The 20,406-nt window shown below is 41.0% G+C and overlaps 1 protein-coding gene across 3 annotated transcripts in view; it reads right to left on the minus strand.

The window, feature by feature from the left end:
• The window catches only part of CEMIP2 (cell migration inducing hyaluronidase 2), an 85,936-nt gene that overhangs the window by 35,455 nt on the left and 30,075 nt on the right, over positions 1 to 20,406 (minus strand). For all 3 annotated transcript variants that reach the window (XM_053907806.1, XM_053907804.1, XM_053907807.1), the window contains exons 5-12: positions 17,575 to 17,744; positions 12,192 to 12,380; positions 10,186 to 10,355; positions 7,799 to 8,008; positions 7,282 to 7,487; positions 7,070 to 7,139; positions 3,522 to 3,650; positions 869 to 957 (exon numbers count right to left, since the gene is read on the minus strand). In XM_053907806.1, the coding sequence (XP_053763781.1) occupies positions 869 to 957; positions 3,522 to 3,650; positions 7,070 to 7,139; positions 7,282 to 7,487; positions 7,799 to 8,008; positions 10,186 to 10,355; positions 12,192 to 12,380; positions 17,575 to 17,744 (1,233 nt within the window). The remainder of the gene's footprint in view (positions 1 to 868; positions 958 to 3,521; positions 3,651 to 7,069; positions 7,140 to 7,281; positions 7,488 to 7,798; positions 8,009 to 10,185; positions 10,356 to 12,191; positions 12,381 to 17,574; positions 17,745 to 20,406) is intronic.

Raw genomic sequence — 20,406 nt, forward strand, 5'->3', positions numbered from 1 at the left:
CTGGAGCCTGTTTCCGATTCTGTGTCTCCCTCTCTCTCTGCCCCTCCCCCCTTCATGCTCTGTCTCTCTCTGTCCCAAAAATAAATAAAAAACGTTGAAAAAAAAAAAAAAATAATAATAATAAAGAAACTAAGTTGGTCAATCAACTTGAAGTATAGGAAAAAAACACGTACGCAGTTTCTGCTGAATAGGACTTTAAGTTGCCATCTTTTCCAAAAACTTTTATTTCCATTGGAGACATGTTATTTATTTTGGCTCTTATAGAGCACATAGAGGAACTCTGTTGAAATGTTCTCCCTATCCCAACCACATTTTGCGGTTACAAAGGGGGGCAACATAGAGCCCAGAGACGATGGGACTCTGAGACTACAAACAACTGAACCAAACTAGCTTGCTCATCAAGTTCAAGACCTTTCTCTGTGAAATACATTTCAATGCAATGTTCCATTTTGACCACTAACAATAAATTCGATAGGCCTTGGTTTTCAGGAATTACACCAAAATGTCTTAGCTTGTTTTTCAATGAATCATGTTCTATGTTAGGCCAAATGTAGACCCTGTTTTCAACACCTCTCTCTCCTTTTTCTTTCTCTTTCTGAATATCTCTCTAACATCAATTTACAATGGTGAAAAAAGGGGAAAGTATCAACTTCTCTGGCATCTCAATAATATTTTAAAACAAACAAACCAGCCACAGGACCTAGAACAGCAGGGGGAGAAAAAAAAAGTTTCCCCAAAGCCTTCCTACAAGCTTTGAAAACTTTAGTTTAAATGTGTTACTGGAGAACAGAGCACAATGACTTACAACTCAGGAAGTTTTGTTTTGGCAAGATAGGGCCAGAATGTGATGTAAAAGGATGGACTCTACCTTGCGCTGTTATCCAAACAGAGGTATTCTCTTGGGTCTGCCGCACTAGCATTGGTTGTTTTGACACCTTTGTCAATAAATAAGCCAGCCTGGAAAATATAATAAGGGACTGAAGTGAACATGAGTCCTAAGTTATATCTATATACTTCTCATGACTCATGAAAATTACTTGTAGCTTATCACATCCACCAAAGAGAAGGGAGAGGAGCGAAGAGCAAGGCAAAGGTTTTATGAAAACAACTACCTTTCTGGATATTTTTATAATTTTATGTATTCAGTCATTCAACAAATATTTACTTGGTGCCTACCTTGTGGGAGGCACCAAGCGTGATGCATTAACAAGGAAACCGTGGTCTTTGCTGTTGTTGGCATATCCAGTAGCAGGAAGACACGCAATTAAAGAAACAATTACCATCCTGTATGATAAGCAGTGATGAAGTGAGTAGATGATGCTTTAGCAGCATGTAAGAAGAGGCACCAAATGAGACCTTCCTCATAGATGGGAGACAGAGGATTCAGGGAAGGTCTCCTCAAAGCAGTGACCTCCTAAAGCTGAACGATGAGGGATGGGGAGGACCGAACCACACAAAAGAATGGGTTGGGATGAAGGGTGGCGGGGCATGGGTGGGAAGCAGCTGAAAAACCCGGAGCAAAGTACTCAAGGAAACCGTTGGTACAAAAAGTCTGGAAATGAGGGAGAGCAGGGCACATCTGAGAAGAGACTTAGATGGATGAACAGGAAATGTATGGAGGAGGGGAAAGCAAGGAAGAAGGCTGAAGAGAAACAAATGGTGGACAACATAGAGTCAATGTGCTGGAGTCCATTTAACGAGACTTTTAATAAAGGCAATGTAATTAACCGCACGTTAAGAATGAATGCTCTACCCACAGGATGGATAATGGATCAGAAAGGGAAAGGGGCAAAAAGAGAGATGAGAGATAAGAGATAAGGTAGGACATGACCCTGGTAATCCAGAAGAAAAACAAAGATGACAGAGACTTGGGCAGTAGTAATGGGGGAAAATGGATACGGTGAGAATTCTTTATGAGGTAGATACTGCTTAGCAATGAACAAAACGTCTAAGGGTGAGGGAGAGGGAGCGATAAAGGTTCATATCTTTCTGTTGGGGCAATCAGGTGGCCGGTGGTTTCATTCAGTGAGACAGAGATATGGGAATGGGTCTAGGGATACACATAAGGATTTTAGTTTTGAACACATTTTAGTGATGTGTCCCTGAGACAGCCAAATGTCAGTTGGAAATCAGACATGACTGACCTGTGCCAGATGCAGATTCGGGTGTCATGAGCAACCAAAGCAAAAAGGTCAGTGTTGGTATATTTACAGCTTATCCAAAGATGACAGGTTACTGTCTGAGGACCCCAAGGGTTCTGTTTCCCTTGGCTGTAAAGTATCATTCTGGACAGTCAGTCCCAAATTAAACAATTTAAAACCTAATCATCCGCTCATTATTTAGATATGATATTCTTCTAATCAATAGAATAGATTACTACATGTACTTCTGGTATATGACATTAAAAGTTAATTAGAATAGGATGTTTTTTTATATCACTACCATTAGAAAATTTTGAGGATTTCCACTTTGAAATGGTACTCTCAATAATTACTGGGCTTAATCAACTACTCGGCTTCTGACCAAGGTTTTTTGCTCTCTCAAGTGTTTAAGTGATGCTAAGCTCTTTAAATTATAGCACACTTAGGTCTTTACAGGATCCTCTCAGCATCGTAAATGGGAAGTATTTGTTGAACTTTGACGTGGATCATATCAGGGTAAAGAATCTGGGCACTATATTACATAGTGAAAATACCCAAGTGCCTTGTAAGCACAACATGAGGCAAATACATTTATCACTTGAGGGTGGGAATAAATACTAAATATCATGAAAACCGGTGTTCCTAAATGGCTTTTGCTTTAGTTGATCTGTATCATTTTAAATTGGGCCAAATATCATAAACAGTATTTTACCACATAATTCGTATGAAATGCCCAACAGGACATTCTACCAGCACTGTGAACTGAGAGAAGAAAGGAAGTATGCTTCTTAACCCACAGAAGCATATCATCTAATGTGTACATCCCTAATAGGTACTAACGATTGGAAAGAAGGTGAGAGGGAAAGAGGGAGGGAAGGAGTGAAGAGGGGAAGGTAGGAGTGAGGGAAGGGACAAGGACACAGGGATCAAGTCCATCATTGTAATTACTCAGATTGTATGCACATGCATGTGTTGGTATATATGCCTGGGTGTGTATAAATGAGATCCGGTATGTAATCCTGAATGTGTCTGCTTTCCTTTTTAAGAATTTTTCTTTAATGTTTATTTTTGAGACAGCAAGGGTGAAAGGGGGAGGAACAGAGAGGGAGACAGAGAATCTGAAGCAGGCTCTGCACTGCCAGTGCAAAGCCAGACGTGGGGCTTGAACCCAGCAACCACAAGATCATGACCTGAGCTAAAGTCAGACACTCAACTGACTGAGCCACCCAGGCGCCCCTGTGTCTGCTTTTTTAATCACAAATTACTTTTTGTGATGACAGGTTTTACCTAAAACTGACATTTCTCACTTGTATTTCTCAGCATTCCATCCTTCACCCTGTAAATCACATGAACTGATTTTGTTAAGGCCTAGGAACCTACCTTGAAACTTGAATGGACCCTGTTGTTATAAAATATACCCAACGGAGTGAGTTCTGGTTTTGCTAAGAGCTGCAATCCACTGGATTCTCCAGTAGGTTCCTTGTGGAATAAATACCATATTCCAGCATCCTGTAATTAAAAGGGTGAGATCATTAAAAGCCTTATTTTATAAAGCCACCCTATGAAATGGCTTCAATAGACTAAGTGCTTCAGAAACAAAAATGGATCTTTTTTAAAAAAATTTTCTTGAGTTTATTTATTTATTTTGAGAGTGAGAGAGACAGAGGCAGCGTGAGCAGGGGAAGGCAGAGAGAGAAAGAGAAAGAGAAAGAGAGAGAGAGAGAGAGAGAGAGAGAGAGAATCCCAAGCAGGCTCCACACTGTCAGTGCAGAACCTGACATGGGGCTCAAACCCACAAAACCATGAGATCATGACCTGAGCCAAAACCAAAAGTTAGACACTTAACTGACTGAGCCACCCAGGCGCCCCAAAAATGAGACTTTTTAACACTAATTTTTCATTGTCTCAGGCTCAGAATGGACTATAAAAACTTGTGCACTCACCTAGCACTTTCAGAGCCATTATAATCATGTTTTTAAAAAACAAATTTACTTCTGCTTGCAGTGTTCGATAGAAATAACTGGCTGAGGCCAAAACTCATTTTCAAAACATAACTCTCCCATCGTTATCTACTTTAATAAGTTATGCAGAGTTAGAACCAAACAAGGCTGCCTGCCTTCCATGTGACCAGGACAGCACGGCCTTTTAGCAATATGAGGGTTTTTCTGTTTACCTCCAAACCTGATCAATAGATGAGTCATATTCATTAAACAACTATCCGCCAACACGCAGAGCTCACTGACTTCTTTCAAACAACTCCAATGCCCTTCCTGTCCCGAGGCAAATTTTTGCCAAAGAAAAAAAAAACCACCACACGCATGAATCAGGATGCTGTCTCAGTCTGGATCCTGTCTGTTCAATTTCAGTATTCCTGACCTCAACAGGAGCAGCAGAACAGTTTAAACATCTTTGATACTCAAAATGAGCTATAAAAGTCAAAATGAAATGATCTTAATCTCCATGACCATTTTTTTTATTTTACATTAAAAAATTTTTTTTAAGATTTATTTTTGAGAGACAGAGAATATGAGCAGGGGAGGGGCAGAGAGAGAGGGAGGGAGACACAGAATCTGAAGCCGGCTCCAGGCTCTGAGCTGTCAGCACAGAGCCCGAGGAAAGGCTCAAATTCAGGGAACTGTGAGATCATGACCTGAGCCTAAGTCGGAAGCTTAACTGACTGAGCCACCCAGGTGCTTTTATTTTACATTTTAATTAAAAACCAGCCCAATGCTAAAAACAGCTTCACGTAGAAGAATGTGGATTGAATGGGATGTTCCAACGTAAACATACAGTCCCAAAGTATGCTACAGATTCAAATTCGGCAAATATTTGTTTAGAGCCCACTGTGTGCCAGGTATACAGTAAGACTATTCTCAAAGAATTCAGAGTGTAAGTGGAAAGAGAGAACAAAAATATACATACTAGGTACTACATTACAATTAATTACAAAGCTCTGCAGGAGCACAGAGAGATGCACCGTGGAAAGCATATATACCTACACACAAAAATGAAGGTAACATTTAACATTTTTCCACGATAGAGGAACTACCCTGAAAAAATGTGTTTGCCACCTCTACTTTTGGGGGCACAAAACAGACCACAGAAGAAGATCTGAAGGCTCTATACCATGGCCTTAAAAGCGGAGGGTAGAAGCGAACCCTCCCAGGATGCAACGGGAGTCTGGGGAAGGGGCAACATGGGGGGTAGCTGCTGTTTCCTGTTAAACACTGTGGTGTCAAAACAGGTAAAGGGAGCTCTGTAAAAAGGCAGTGGAAACGTACAAGAAGAAAGAGTTTGATTTATTTTGGGAGGAAAACCCTTGCCAAAACATGAGCTTCGCCGGGACAGTTTTTCTAGAAAGAAAAGAAAGAACTCACAGAACGAAAGGAAGAAGAACGAACACGGGGTGGAAAACAAGAGACCCGCTTCTTCGTTTCTCACACGAGCCCCAGGAAGGGCTTCTGGCAGCCTCACCTTACGCTTTTTCATCAACTATTTGCAACTTGTTTTCATCTTCACTGTTCACTTGAAACGTACCACAGGTCAGAAGATGATCCGGGGTTGAGGCTGCATATCAAACTCGCATCTTTACCCCTAGAACTCCCCCTTCTAATTAGGAACTCTCAACACAAACCCCGATAGATTGCTCAACAAACATCGGATGAAAAATGAATGAATGAATGAATGAAACCTGAAACGATTAAATGCCCAGGTCTCTACCCTGTCAAGTAAGAATTTTACATTTTATGTTTTTAAGGAAAATCGCAGAGGTCAATTCCACCATCACCCAGAGACGCCCGTGTTTTAGTTATCGGGAAGAAATACTTCCTTCAACTTATCTTTCACTTGGTCCTGGGAAACAATGCTAGGTATGTCTTTACATTTAATTATTTAATTTTAATAGTCACGATACATAAATATGAATATTTAGGTGTTGGTGTAAAGCTATTTCTCTACTGTGGTTTTCAGCACAGATATAATCATGATAGTATAATGTCTTCAGGATTCACTTTTATATTATAAGCTAACAGTTTTAAATCACACTCAATTATGAATGTAAATTTCTCCAGCTTTCTTCAGGAATTATTTCTGCCATCCAAAAATAGTTCACTTATTGTCTTGAGTTATACTCGTGTGTGTGCGTGTCTCTGAAATAATTCAAGGCACATAGTAATATAAAGTACAGAGTTGGGTTGACCTGCTTTGCCAAGGAGATAAAACCCCTAAGTGTGGATGATCCCTGCATTTAACAAAAAGACATATCCTTTCACCAGAATGACTGCTGTCATAATGTTCTACATAATAATCCATTCCTATAAAGAAAAGCTAAGGCTTTCTTTGTTCATCAGAATTAAAAACTGAAATGATCAGGGGCGCCTGGGTGGCACAGTCAGTTAAGCTTCTCACTTCATCTGATCTCACCATTTGTGAGTTTGAGCCTCACATCGGGCTCTGTGCTGACACCTCAGAGCCTGGATCCTGCTTTCGGATTCTGGGTCTCCCTCTCTCTCTCTGCCCCTCCCCCACTGGTACTCTGTGTGACTCTCTCTCAATAATAAATAAACATAAAAAAAAAAGAAACTGAAACGATCAGTTACTCGGACACACATGACTTAAATAGAAGTCAGAAAGATTACAAATGATACACTAAAAATACACTCTGAAGGTACAATAAACCCACATATCAGCCAGCCTCTTTTCTTCCATTTGGCATCTGTCTTACCCCACTCATAAATACTAACTGGCATGAATGATTTGGAAGAAACAGAAGAACCACCAACTGTATTCTCCTTTCAACAAAACAGGCAGTAGCAGAAAACAAAGCCATGCTTGAGTTAGACAGTCACACGTTACATTACATCCATATAATATCCAAAATACTTATAAACACGAATACAAAACAGCCGAAAGCATCTAATATTACTTACCTGTGAGCCTGCAGCCGCATTACTAATCAGGTTATTGTTGGGATGAGCAATCCAGAAAGTCGAAACAGCCCTGCAAGGCATTTTTTAAAGTGATTTAAACATCAGCCAATGAAAAAATCCTGCCCGCTAAAAATGTCCTCCAAAACATCTTCTCCCCAGAGTCAAAGGCCTTGAGCACCACACATGAGGTTTTCTCTCTGCCAGATACTCACATGCAGTCCGTGGCGGGCACAGGGACATAATTTCCAAACACTTTGTCTCGCATGGCAGTGCACATGGAATTATTCCTATCAGTGGGGAGGAGGGTGCCGGGTTTGGTGAGGAGTCCCAGATTGTGGAACAAAGTATTTCTCTGTTCAATACCATCTTCCAAAAAGAAACAATGACCCAGTGTGTCAAATCCAATTGTGTCTTTTATCTGCAGAAACACAAGCGTATCATGTCACTGGTAACATGAACGACTGCGGTGTTAGTGACGAGGCTATCTATGTAGCATGCTCAGTACAAACGCAAAGAGACGTTTTAATCTTCACCGGAGGGGCGAAGTCAACTGTCAGGCTTTATTGATCTCTTAAGAGAATAGAGGAAAACACCGGAATTCTCAGTACAAGCAGGATAGAGTAAGGGATGCGGGACAAGAGCCGACTTCTCTCAAACTGAGAAGTTGGGACAATGGAAGACAGTTAACGCTTCTGACAACACGCATCGACGTGATGAGACGCTACGTACCAGCAGGCCATTTGTTCCGTGCACAGTGATGCACCTTGAGAAGCTGTGATGAATAGACAAGCCATCCACAAATGTCGCGTGTCTGTACCCTCCCTTGTGATCCACGTCCCCACACAGGTGAAAATGAACAGGATACCGCCCCAGATGCTGCTGACCCATGTGTCTCAGCTCCACATAGGACAGATGCACTGAAGTAAAATTTTTCCTTATCTATAAGACAAGATAACTGGAATCACACTGATAGGCTTTGGAATATTTTTTTAAAAAATTGTTTTTTACATTTATTTATCTTTGAGAAACAGCCTGAGGCAAAGCGTGAGCGGGGGAGGGGCAGAGAGAGAAGGAGACACAGAATCCGAAGCAGGCTCCAGGCTCTGAGCAAGCGGTCAGCACAGAGCCTGATGCGGGGCTCGGACCCACAAACTGTGAGATCATGACCTGAGCCAAAGTCGGACGCTCAACCGACTGAGCCACCCAGGCGCCCCTAGGCTTTGTAATATTAAGGTAGGAAAAAAAAAAAAAAAAAAAAAAAAAAAAATATATATATATATATATAGTTCTAATAGAAAATGTCTGAAGGAGAACACATATTAAAACTTTTCTTTCTTTGGCACCTTGCTTTCTAGGATCTCCAGTTACTAAGTTAGCAAGTGCTGCTGCTTCTTTTTTTGGTTTTGTTTTTTGTTTGTTTGTTTGTTTTAAGTAATCTCTATACCCAAAGTGGAACTCGAACTCTTGACCCTAAGGATCTGGAGTCACATGCTCTACTGACTAAGCCAGACACAAGTGCCAGCAAATGCTTCTTAACCAAGTGAATACTTTCAAGAGCCATAAAAATGGCCTCTCATAAGAATACAAAGACATGTAACCAGGAAAGCCACAGAAATGATTTGTCTATATAATATGTATTGATTTCTTCAAATATTTTGGTCATTTCCAGTCTTATCTTGTTCTTTGATTTCTATAAACTCCACAATAGTTTGATAGTTATTTGTAAATCCTTCTCAATGTTTTAGCACATAATATTATTTACTTCAATTCTTTTTAAAACTTTCTCTGGGACCCACAATTTGAGCATAAATTAAAAAAAAATTTTTTAATGTATGTTTATTTTTGAGAGAGAGAGAGAGAAAGAGAGAGAGAGAGAGAGAGAGAGAGAGAGAAAGAGCACAAGCCAGGGAGGGGCAGAGAGGAAGACACAGAATCTGAAGCAGGCTCCAGGTTCCAAGCTGTCAGCACAGAGCCCTACTCGGACTTCGAACTCAGGTCAGATCATGACCTGAGCTCATCCAACTGAGCCACCCAGGCACCCCAGAGCATAAATTTTTAAACACCGGATTTTTAATCATACTGTTAAAAATAAAAAAATAACACTGACCAACATTTCCTAAAACAGTGTGACAGAAATGTTGCTAACAACCATAACCTACTGAGTGTACAAAAGACAGATTTTAAAACACATGTAGCCAAAATGCAGCCCAGAAGGCCAATCAGCTAGTACACAGTGCAATGCTTATCATATAGTGAGTGCTCAATACTTCTATATAAATAAAAATCTACATATAAAAGTATGTGTAGATTACTATTGCTTACCTTTTCATAATATCAAGGTATTTTTTTTAAGTTTATTTATTTATTTTGAGGGAGAGAGAGCATGAGTGGGTGAGGGGGAGAGAGGGGGGGAGGGGGGGAGAGAGGGAGAGAGAGAGAGAGAGAGAGAGAGAGAGAGAATATCCCAAGCAGGCTCCATGCTATCATCGCAGACCCAATGTGTGGCTTAAACCCACAAACTGTGTGATTGTGACAAGCTGAAATCAAGAGTTGGATGCTTAACCGACTGAGCCACCCAGACGCCCTCATACATGGAGATTGCATGCATGGATACCAAGACTCTTTGTTTTTTTTATCTCTATGTGGTTCTTCTCAGTGTAAATGGATTTAATTCTTCATGGGACAAAATGGTTTACGGCTCCAGATCAACTAAATGAAGATATAACTTTCTCTTTCAATTCTGAAAAATCTCCTCACTGTCACTAAATAAAGAAAACACAATTCCTTTTTAATATCCATATAGATCTCATCCCCAAACTTGAAACTTTCGGGGTGCTTGGGTGGGTCAGTTGGTGAAGTGTCTGACTTGGGCTCAGGTCATGATCTCGCGGTTTGTGAATTTAAGCCCCACGTCGGACTCTGTGCTGACAGCTCAGAGCCTGGAGCTGGCTTCGGATTCTGTGTCTCCCCCTCTCTCTGCCCCTCCCCAACTCATGCTGTCTCTGTCTTTCTCTCTCTAAAAAAAAAAAAAAAAAAATTCAAAAAAATTCAAAACTTGGAAGTTTTTTCAAACATGTATTTAGCAAGCAAGGAGCTCCTTAAATCTTTTTGCCTACCATGACATGTCCCCCAAAGGTGTCATAATCAAAGAACTGGCACTGGTTTCCAGCGTAGCATGAGTCTTCCATTTCTCCTCGGATCACAACATTCCGTGTGAGAATTCCGACCTCTGCTCTCATGTCTACACCATCAGTGATCTCACCCATGTGCAGGAACTGAGGGGCTTCTGATTGATGTGGACAAGAGACAAAAAATATTAAAAAAAAAAAAAAAGAAAACAGGAAACATATCAAAAAGACAGTCCTCTAACCACAGAATATAAGGAAGCAAGGCTTTTAAAGATCCTCAGTGTCAAAACCACACACAGACAAGGAGCTTAATCCTCTCCTGGATGGCACCAATATTCTGGAATCTACCTAAGTATCCACCCCCTCTCTCTTTCTTTCATTCTCTCTGGTTCCTGCCCATATGCTCTAGTTCTAATCCCTTGAGGACACATGAAGAATGAAATGCATAGTGAATCCAGATTAAAAGGAATGGTTTTGTAGATGTTGATAATGGGGTCTCAAGTTGTTTTTGCTTTTACTTCAAAGCTAAAGTAACATCCATTTAAACATTAGCAGTACAAACATTACCAAGATTTTATAACATTTCATAAAATAAAATATCTTATTTTAATATTGATAAGCATTCTTTTAAATGTCCACCTTTATTGGAAGTCTAGAAACCCTTTAATAATGAGCTTTTCTCTGATGTTTTTATTACATAAACTCAGGAAGGAAAAATACAAATAAATCAAGCAGTTAAGATCGTGGGAGATTCATTATCATGTAGACTTGTTAACAAGAGTGGGAATTTCCAAACAAAATTAATGCCAGATGGTATCATAGTTTTTTGGGTTTTGTTTTCCGCTTATGCTCTATAGTGTCAAGAAGGAAAAGTACAACACTGAGTGAAGCAGAGACCAAGTCCCAAGTGAGCCAATCATCCTATTTTTTTTTAAAGCAAACCAGAAAGCTCTAAATTACCCATGAGTGTGTGCCTATTAAATAGGTACTGTAAGCTCTCTTGTTTTATATCATAATTGTATATAATCTTGAGTACAGAAGGAAAATGATGTAAATAAGTGAAATGAATAATAAATTCCATAATTAAGGAAACACACGAACAAGCTTTGCCTATTACCTGCCTCAGGATAAGTGGCTGGTAAATGTCAGCCCCTCTTCCTAAATATGGCTTACAATACGGATCTCACTGCATATTCCTTTCATTCAAAAAACATTAGTCAAGACTGTGATTTAAAAAATGTAGTGTACGAAAATACCTTTTTGGTTCTATTTTAAGTATTAGTGAAATGTTTTTGTTTTTGTTTTGCCAAGGAAGTAGGCACTCAAAAATCATGAGATTTTTTAAAAAATTTTCTTTTAATGTTTATTTTAGAGAGAGACAGAGCACAAGCAGGGGAGGGGCAAAGAGAGAGGGAGATAACAGAATGTGAAGCAGGCTCCAGGCTCTGAGCTGTCAGCACAGAGCCCGACGTGGGGCTCCAACCCACGAACTGCGAGATCATGACCTGAGCCGAAGTCCAAAGTTCAACCAACTGAGCCACTCAGGTGCCCCATGAGATTAGTTTTTTTAATTAAGAAGAGAAAGACTTCTATTTAAATATGAATCAGTTGATAATTGGCATTATTATTATTATTTGATAGCAGAAAATTAACAAGAAGTTGGATATGATCTTGGAGAAAAAAAAAACAATCCATGTAGTTGCTATATATATACATATACATATAAATATAAATATATCTATAATTTTTTTTTAACAAAGAAATAGCACAAAATACTAATTTGCCTGCAACACTACTGTTCAATGAGTACTATACTTTTTATCTAACATCCTCTGGGATCTAGTGTTCAAAGCACCCCACTGTTAAGATCTTCGATATCAAGATGATGATGGTGATGGTGATAATGCCTTGGGATGGGAGTGGTGGAAGGGGACCCGGGAATGCAAAGCCAAGAGAAGAGCGTTTGCCAAGAAGCATTCTAAGCAGTCGGATACCTTTGACTTTGACCTGGAAACGGCTGCACTCTGGACAGGGGAGAAGAGTGAACTCCTCTGCTTGGTACATAGAATAGTCTGTGCTTGCAACCACAATCTGGTCTCCAGGTTTCCAGCCACTAACATCATCCAGCAGATGAAGCTTCACTCCATCCACAACCTCCACCCGGAAACCTGAAAGAGAAACACCTAAAGGAAAAAGCAAGGAAGAAAATGATACATCATAGGCATTTTTTCCCCTAAAATCAATTTTCTCACTGATTCACATCAAAAGTTAAGACAGACACAAGTCAGTATGATTTCACCAGTGCTAACCATGTGCCAGTCATTCCGCAGATACTACTAATAAAAAGATGAACATGTACATCCCTGACTTCCAGGGTAGAGAGCCCCAGCACCCCGAACCATGATGAGACAGAAAATGTCACGTTTCGGTACCATTTCTTTTATAATTTTGAAGAAGCCTCTCGATCCCCAGATCTTTTGCTATACTTCAACTCAGTGCTAAAACTGGGGTGTCTGGGTGGCTCAGTCGGTTAAGCGCCCAACTCTTGGTTTCAGCTCAGGTCATGATCTCGCAGTTCACGAGTTCGAGCCCAGCATCGGGCTTTGTGCTGACAGCTCAGAGCCTGGAGCCTGCTTCGGATTCAGTGTCTCCCTCTCTCTCTGCTCCTCTCCTGCTCACACACTCTCTCTCTCTCTCTCTCCCAAAAAATAAACATTAAAAAAAAAAGAATAAAAGCTTGCCTCTGGCAATCTCTCTTTTCTGTGCCTTTGCTCAAGCTTCATTCTTCAGTTACAGCGTCCTTCCACTCTTAATTCACCAACCAAGATACTATCCATCTTACAAAAGTCATGCAAATCTTTTTCTTTTTTTTTTTTCTTTAAGTTTAAGTAACCTCCACCCACCGTGGGGCTCGAACTCACAACCCCAAGATCAAGAGCCACAAGCTCAACCGACTGAGCCAGTCAGGTGCCCCAAGATCAGACTAATCTTTAAAGACTTCCCAAACATCCTTGCTGGAAGCAACCTCTTTCTCCAGTATCCTTCTTCTAGTGCTCCCTCTGGTGTTATCCATACCTTTCCAATGGAAGAATAGCTCCCTTCTTTGGAAGCTACATCTGTGAAGGCAGCAGAGTCCGTCCACCTGTGTATTCACTCCTCTTGCAAACTCAAAGATTTTTGCTGAAGGGATGAACATTCCCACTATGACCTGCAATGTCCCCCAGAGGTCACATGATAGATCCCCTGTCCAACTTGGCTCCTTCCCTGTGACTCTATCAACTATGCAGTCTACACAACCCAGGGACTACTAATCACTGATCTCTCCTAATACCTCCTTTTAAAACTCAAACTTGATTCCCAATTACGCAGACAAAACCTGAAAAGTTGATCCAACATCTTAACTTACTCTTTTACATGCAACCAAGTGTAGAAGCATTTCCTGGCTCTAAAGCATCTGTGATAAAATCTGCCACAAACCAAAGGTCGATTTAATGCAAATGTATACACACTAGATGCAAGCCACTTCATGCGACTGGTGGAGAAGGAAAAACAGCGCATCGCAAAGGTATCTGTGCACTCGTATCTGTACTCCACAACCATCCTTCCAGTTAACCACAACACTATTCGGGGGCTACTTTAAGATACTGACACCATGGGTCAATGACAGGAGTGAAGAAACACATTTATTTACTCAAGTTAGAGGAATCAAAAAGAGGGACATTCGGGCAGGGCACAAGGAATACTACAGACATCCTTACAATCTTGAGCCAGCTCTCCTGATACAACCTGGCCGTAACAAGTCTTAGATTCTGTTCCTTGAGATGCCAACATACCATGCATTTGTTTTTGCAAAGTACCAAAAGAAAAGTACCTTAAAAAATGTAAAGTAGCTTTCTTTTTTATGTGTTTCTTGCATCCAGATACTAAAGCCTATAAAGTAATTTGGTCTAAATAAAAATAGTAATAATGACTCTAATAACAGCCGATAGTCGCTGGGACTTCACTCGCATAATAAATAACCTTTTATTGGGGCGCCTGGGTGGCTCAGTTGGTTAAGCATCTGACTTTAGCTTGGGTCAAGATCTCGTGGTCTGTGAGTTCGAGCCCTGGATCATGCTCTGTGCTGACAGCTCAGAGCCTGGAGCCTGCTTAGGATTCTGTGTCTCCCTCTCTCTGTCCCTCCCCCATCACACTCTGTTTCTCTCTCTCAAAAATAAATAAACATTTAAAAAATTATTAAAAAAAAAACCTTTCATCAAAACAACTTTGAGAGGGGTAGCTGGCTGACTCAGTCAATACAGCATGCAACTCCTGATCAGAGTCATGAGTTCAAGCCCACATTGGGCATAGAGCCTACTTGAAAAAAATTAAAAATAAAAATAAACAACTTTGAGAGGCAGAAACCATTTTGTGTACTAAAGATGAAGAAATCTGAAAGAAGTCAGGGAGTCTGGAGAACAGCTAAAAAAATGGTACAGCCCACAAATGAATGCTCATTTAACTCCAGAGTCCAGTTTCCTAACTTCTTTATTATTCTGCCTTTCCAAGAATCCCAACAGGCAGGGTAAACACAAAGACAATCAAGAAGCTCAACAACAATGATTATCACTGACCAAATTTTCAGATTTTACCCCCAAAAATTTATCTAAAAAACAACTAAGAAACATTAATTTTTTTCACACAAAATTTTAAAAAATGCTTTCTAAAAAAGAGGACTGTTAGACAAATCCATTTCAACTTAAAAGATCATTAGAATTTGTTTTTAAAGAAAAAAGTCAGAAAGTTAGATGGGAAAGATCTGCATTATTCAATAATTTCTCACTTTTTCCTAGCTTTAGATGAAAATCCTGCCTAAGATTTCCTCCCATTAACACGAGTGAATTGGAAATAAGGGAGGAAATATGCTCATCCTTCTTGCTTCCTGGAGAGAATTTCCACCTCTTCCAGAAAGTAAGAGTCATTGCAAACACGGGCCTCAATATCCTACGATAGCTAGAATGTACCCTCTTCCAGAAATGAGTAGTCACTGAGAATGTGGAAACGAAAACAAAATTTTCCACAGAGGAAATGTTGACTCGAGGTTTGTCAGTAATTATCCTCTGCATGAACTCTCACTGGAAGCGTTTCCACTAAACCCTTCATGCAGGTTCAAATTCTTGCTAAGAAATGCTTCTCATCCACCTATGCTTTTTGCCGGAGGCAACCATGATGGGGTAGAAAGCAGTAGTCTTGGGGAACCTGGGTGGCTCAGTCGGTTAAGCATCTGACTCTTGGTCTGACTCTTGGTTTGAGCTCAGGTCATGATCTCATGGTTTGTGGAATCAAGCCCCACATCGGGCTCCATGCTGACAGTGGGGAGCCCGCTTGGGATCCCTCTCTCCCTCTCTCCCTCTCTCTGCCCCTCCCCACTCTCTCTCTCTGTCTTGAAATAAATAAATAAGCTTAAAAAAGAAAAAGAAAAGTAGTCTTGGAGGCAGAAAGCTGAGGCTCGATTCTTGCATCATCATCCGTAACAGCTACCATTTCCTCACCCCAGACCCGGAAGGCCGCTTAGAAGCAACAGTCAAAGTCTCTGTTACATACCAGGAACTCTATTTACCTGTTTATTTTAGAGCAAAAGACTTTCTCCCTTTAATTACAAAGATACAAGATACATGGTTATAACCCAAGTCATGTATGGATCGCCGTTAAAAGAGCTAAAACCGTATGCTAATTATGCACGCTGTGCGAAGAACTTCACATCCTTCACATCGTGATATTCACAGCGGCCCTATGTGGTCGTTTCTCTTATTATCCCCACTTTTGAGATGAGGAAACCGAAGATTAGGAAGTTAAAGTCACACAATAAGGGAAAGAGCTGGATGATGAACCCAGGCATTCTGTCTGCAGAAATCCATCTAAGTAAACATTTTGCTACATTGCTGCTCAAAACAGAGGCGTGAGCCCTAAAATAAACCTTTATGGGTAATAATGCACTTCTGAATTACTCATGTCATGTTAATTTCGGCATACTATTTGGTTGGAAAAGAAAGGCCGAGGGCAAGTACAAGAGGCTGCCAATCCATACTGGGCGCCAAAAAATCTGGCAGCGACATAGGTAAGTAAACACCCTTTTTTTTTTTAATGTTTACTTTTGAGGGACAGACGGGGGGGAGGGGAGACACTGAATCCGAAGCAGGCTCCAGGCTCTGAGCTGTCAGCACAGAGTCGGACACAGGGCTTGAACTCGCAAACCGGGAGATCATGACCTGGGCCAAAGTCAAACACTCAACCGACTGAGCCACCCAGGAGCCCCAGTAAATAAACATCCTTAAAGAAACAAGTCAGGAGTACCCAAAACACCCAGTGCTAGGCATTATTTAATAAATTATACTTCTTCTAAAAGGTGGATTCAAATATAAATCATGTTAAAGAAAATGTAAAGACTTAAGATAACTGAATAAAATGTTATTTAAAGAGAGGGAAACAGGTTAAAACAAAATGAACACTAGAGAAGAAAATATATACAAGATAAAAATTACTAGATTATGTGCACAAAAATAATCATCTCTGAATGACAGAATTAAAGCTTAATTTTTACTTTGTACTTTTCTGTGTTTTCTGATCTATTTGTAAGACATACGTATTAGTTGGATCAAGGAATAACTGCTAAGGAAACGGGAGGTTTGTTTGTACAGCCTGTGTCTAAAAGTAATATTTGTTGTCATGTCTACATGAAGAGAAGATCCAAAGTACAAAATCACATTCACTGTCACAGAGCACAACCGAAGGCAGCTCACCCTGTCACATTTAGATTGGTCCAACTGGTACCAAATCCAGGAGACAAATCCATTTCTTTTTGTTTGTTTGTTTTTAATGTTTACTTATTTATATTTATTTATTTTGAAAGAGAGAGAGAGAGAGAGAGAGAGAGAGAGAGAGAGATAGAGAGAGAGGTAGGGAGAGGCAGAGAGCGAAGAAGAGAGAGAATCCCAAGCAGGCTCCGCACTGTCAGTGCAGAGCCCAACATGGGGCTCGATCTCATAAACCGTGGGATCATGACTTGAGCTGAAATCAAGACTTTGGACGCTAACTGACTGAGTCACCCAGGCGCCCCAACAAATCCATTTCCAATGGTTAACCACACCTTATGACTCAAGAATCAAGAACAAAGTCCAGGTGGGAGTGGAGCACTAGAACAGGGCGTTCTCCCATCCAGCGAGAACTCTTGAGTTCTTGATCAAACACAGTAGGGAAACCATAGGTTTCATCTTCAGTCAGTTGAGAAACCTAATCAGACTCTCCTTCGAATACAATACCACCTAAAAACCAAAAACCAAACCCAAACAGTCTTTCACAATACTTACCAATGTCTTAGTCTAAACTGTACTTGCTTACCTTCGATCCATTCACTGTAAGCCGTCACAGTGAACTTCTGACCATCCACAGTATAAAATTCTCTTTGGGCAAGAGCCTTCCCTCCACTGCTGTGATTTTCATAGTTCCTCACAGATTCATTGCAAGAAGCACTTCCACCATCAATGACACCAACCAAAGCCCATGCTTGCCTAGAAGGAAAAACACCATGAGCCTTATTTGTCATGGTACCAGTCCAGATCCCTGACACACGTGTTATGTCAGGTGCTGCTAAATGCTTGTATTTCATTTGTATCAATCCCTCTACTTCTTTTACCATGAGGTTGTAAGTCTAAACCTTGACTGAAGTAACCGACTTCACAGAAGGAAATGCACCTGGACTTTAAACCCTTGTTTGTCTAGCTCTGTAACAGGTGAAATACCAATGACTGGCACTAAGATTAATCACTGTCTTCCCTCCTCAATACACACCCATTTGACACATCATTCTGGGCACAAACCCATGTATTTCCCTTCTTTTAAAATGTGTATTGCAGGCACCCTGATATTTATCGCAGCATTATCTACGACAGCCATATTACGGAAACAGCCCAGCTGTCTAATGACTGATGAATGGATAAAGATTTGGTATATATATATATGTACACACACACACACACACACACACACAAAAACACACAATGGAATATTACTCAGTCATTAAAAAGAATGAAATTTTGGCATTTGCAATGACACGGATGGAGCTAGAGAGTATTTTTTAAAGAGTTTTGTTTGCTTATTTATTTATTTATTTTTATTTTTTAGAGAGAGAGTGTGCATATGCGTGAGCAGGGGAGAGGGGCAGAAGGAGAGACAGAATCTTAAGTAGGCTCCGCACTCAGCGCAGAGCCCAACACTGGGCTCAATTAGACAACCTTGGGACCATGATCTGGGCCAAAATCAAAAGTGGGACACTCAACCAATTGAACTCTAGATGCCCCTAGAGAGTATTACGCTAAGTGAAATAAGTCAGTTAAAGAAAGACAAATATCATATGATTTCACTCATATGTGGAATTTGAAAAACAAAACGAACATAGGGGAAAAACTAGAGAGAGGCACGCCAAGAGACAGACTCTTAACTACCGAGAATGAACTGATGATTACCAGAGGGAGGTGGGTGGGGGGATGAGTGAAATCAATGATTGGGGTTAAACAGCACACTTACAGTGATGAGCGCTGCTGGGTAATGTATGGAAGTGCAGAATCACTATATTGTGCACCTGAAGCTAATATTACACTGAATGTTAACTAACTGGAATTTAAATGAAAACTTCAAAAAGACAGAAAAGAAAAATGAACAATAAAATGAGTATCGCCTGCTGTCTTTTGAACTCTCGGCAATGTTCTCAAATCTGGCTGCATAATAGAGGCACCTGGGAGATTTAGGAGTCCATCCGTGCTCAGACCCAGCCCAGACTGATGACATCATCATCTCTCCAGGTGGGGCGTGGCCTTATTAGGTTTGTTAAAGTTTCCCAGGCGATTGGGATGTGCAACCAGACTTGAGAAACACTAAGTTGGAGAGTGGTTCTCACACTTTGATGTGCATCAGAACACCCAGAGTGTGTCAAACCAGATTGCCAGGCCCCACTCTCAGATTGCTTGGGGTTGGGCCAGAGCATTTGCATGGAAGCAGGCTCTGAGCTGACAGCAGGGAGCCTGATGGAGGGCTCAAATTCATGAACCATGAGATCATGACCTAAGCCAAAGCCAGAAGCTCTACTGACTGAGCCACCCGGGCATCCCTCAAGAATTTGCATTTCTATCAAGTGCCAAGGTGATGTTAAAGCTGCTGGTCTGGGGACCACATTGGGAACCCCTGAGTTAGTCACCAACCCTGACTGCACATCAAATGCCTGGCGGGGAGTAGGGGGTGGGGGGGCCCATCCTTCAGAGATTCTGATGTAAAAATTTCTAGGTGGGCCCTGGGCATGGGATTTTTAAAAATTTCAGGAGGGGCGCCTGGGTGGCGCAGTCGGTTAAGCGTCCGACTTCAGCCAGGTCACGATCTCGCGGTCCGTGAGTTCGAGCCCCGCGTCAGGCTCTGGGCTGATGGCTCGGAGCCTGGAGCCTGTTTCCGATTCTGTGTCTCCCTCTCTCTCTGCCCCTCCCCCGTTCATGCTCTGTCTCTCTCTGTCCCAAAAATAAATAAAAAACGTTGAAAAAAAAAAATTTAAAAAAAAAAAAAAAAATTTCAGGAGTGCAGGGGCCCCTGGGTGGCTCAGTGAGTTGGGCGTCCGACTTTGGCTCAGGTCATGATCTCACAGCTTGTGGGTTCAAGCCCCGCGTTGGGCTCTGTGCTCACAGCTCAGAGCCTGGAGCCTGCTCCGGATTCTGTCTCCCAATCTCTCTGCCCCTCCCCTACTCACACTTGTCTCTCTCTCCTTTAAAAATGAATAAACATTTAAAATTTTTTTAATGTTTATTTATTATTTTTGAGAGACAAAGACACAGAGCATGAGCAGGAGAGAACCAGAGAGAGAGGGAGACACAGAATCCGAAGCAGGCTCCAGGCCCTTGAGCTGTCAGCACAGAGCCCGATGCAGGGCTCAAAGTCACAAACCTTGAGATTATGACCTGAGCCGAAGTTGGATGCTTAACTGATGAGCCACCCAGGTGCCCCTTAAACATTTAAAAATTAAAAATAAAAATCTCAGGAGTGCAAAACTGAGAACCAATAGGTTACTGGTGTCTTAATAGGCTTAAATCCAAGTTGTATAATCACTCTCCAACAGATTTACATTTTTACATCTCTTTGTTGAAAGCAACTGTGTTTGAAAATTCCATTTAATTTCATTTTGTTTCTGTAATA

The sequence above is a fragment of the Panthera pardus genome, unplaced genomic scaffold (genome assembly GCF_024362965.1).
Source record: "Panthera pardus isolate Hobbes unplaced genomic scaffold, ASM2436296v1 HiC_scaffold_20, whole genome shotgun sequence".
Lineage (NCBI taxonomy): Eukaryota > Metazoa > Chordata > Mammalia > Carnivora > Felidae > Panthera > Panthera pardus.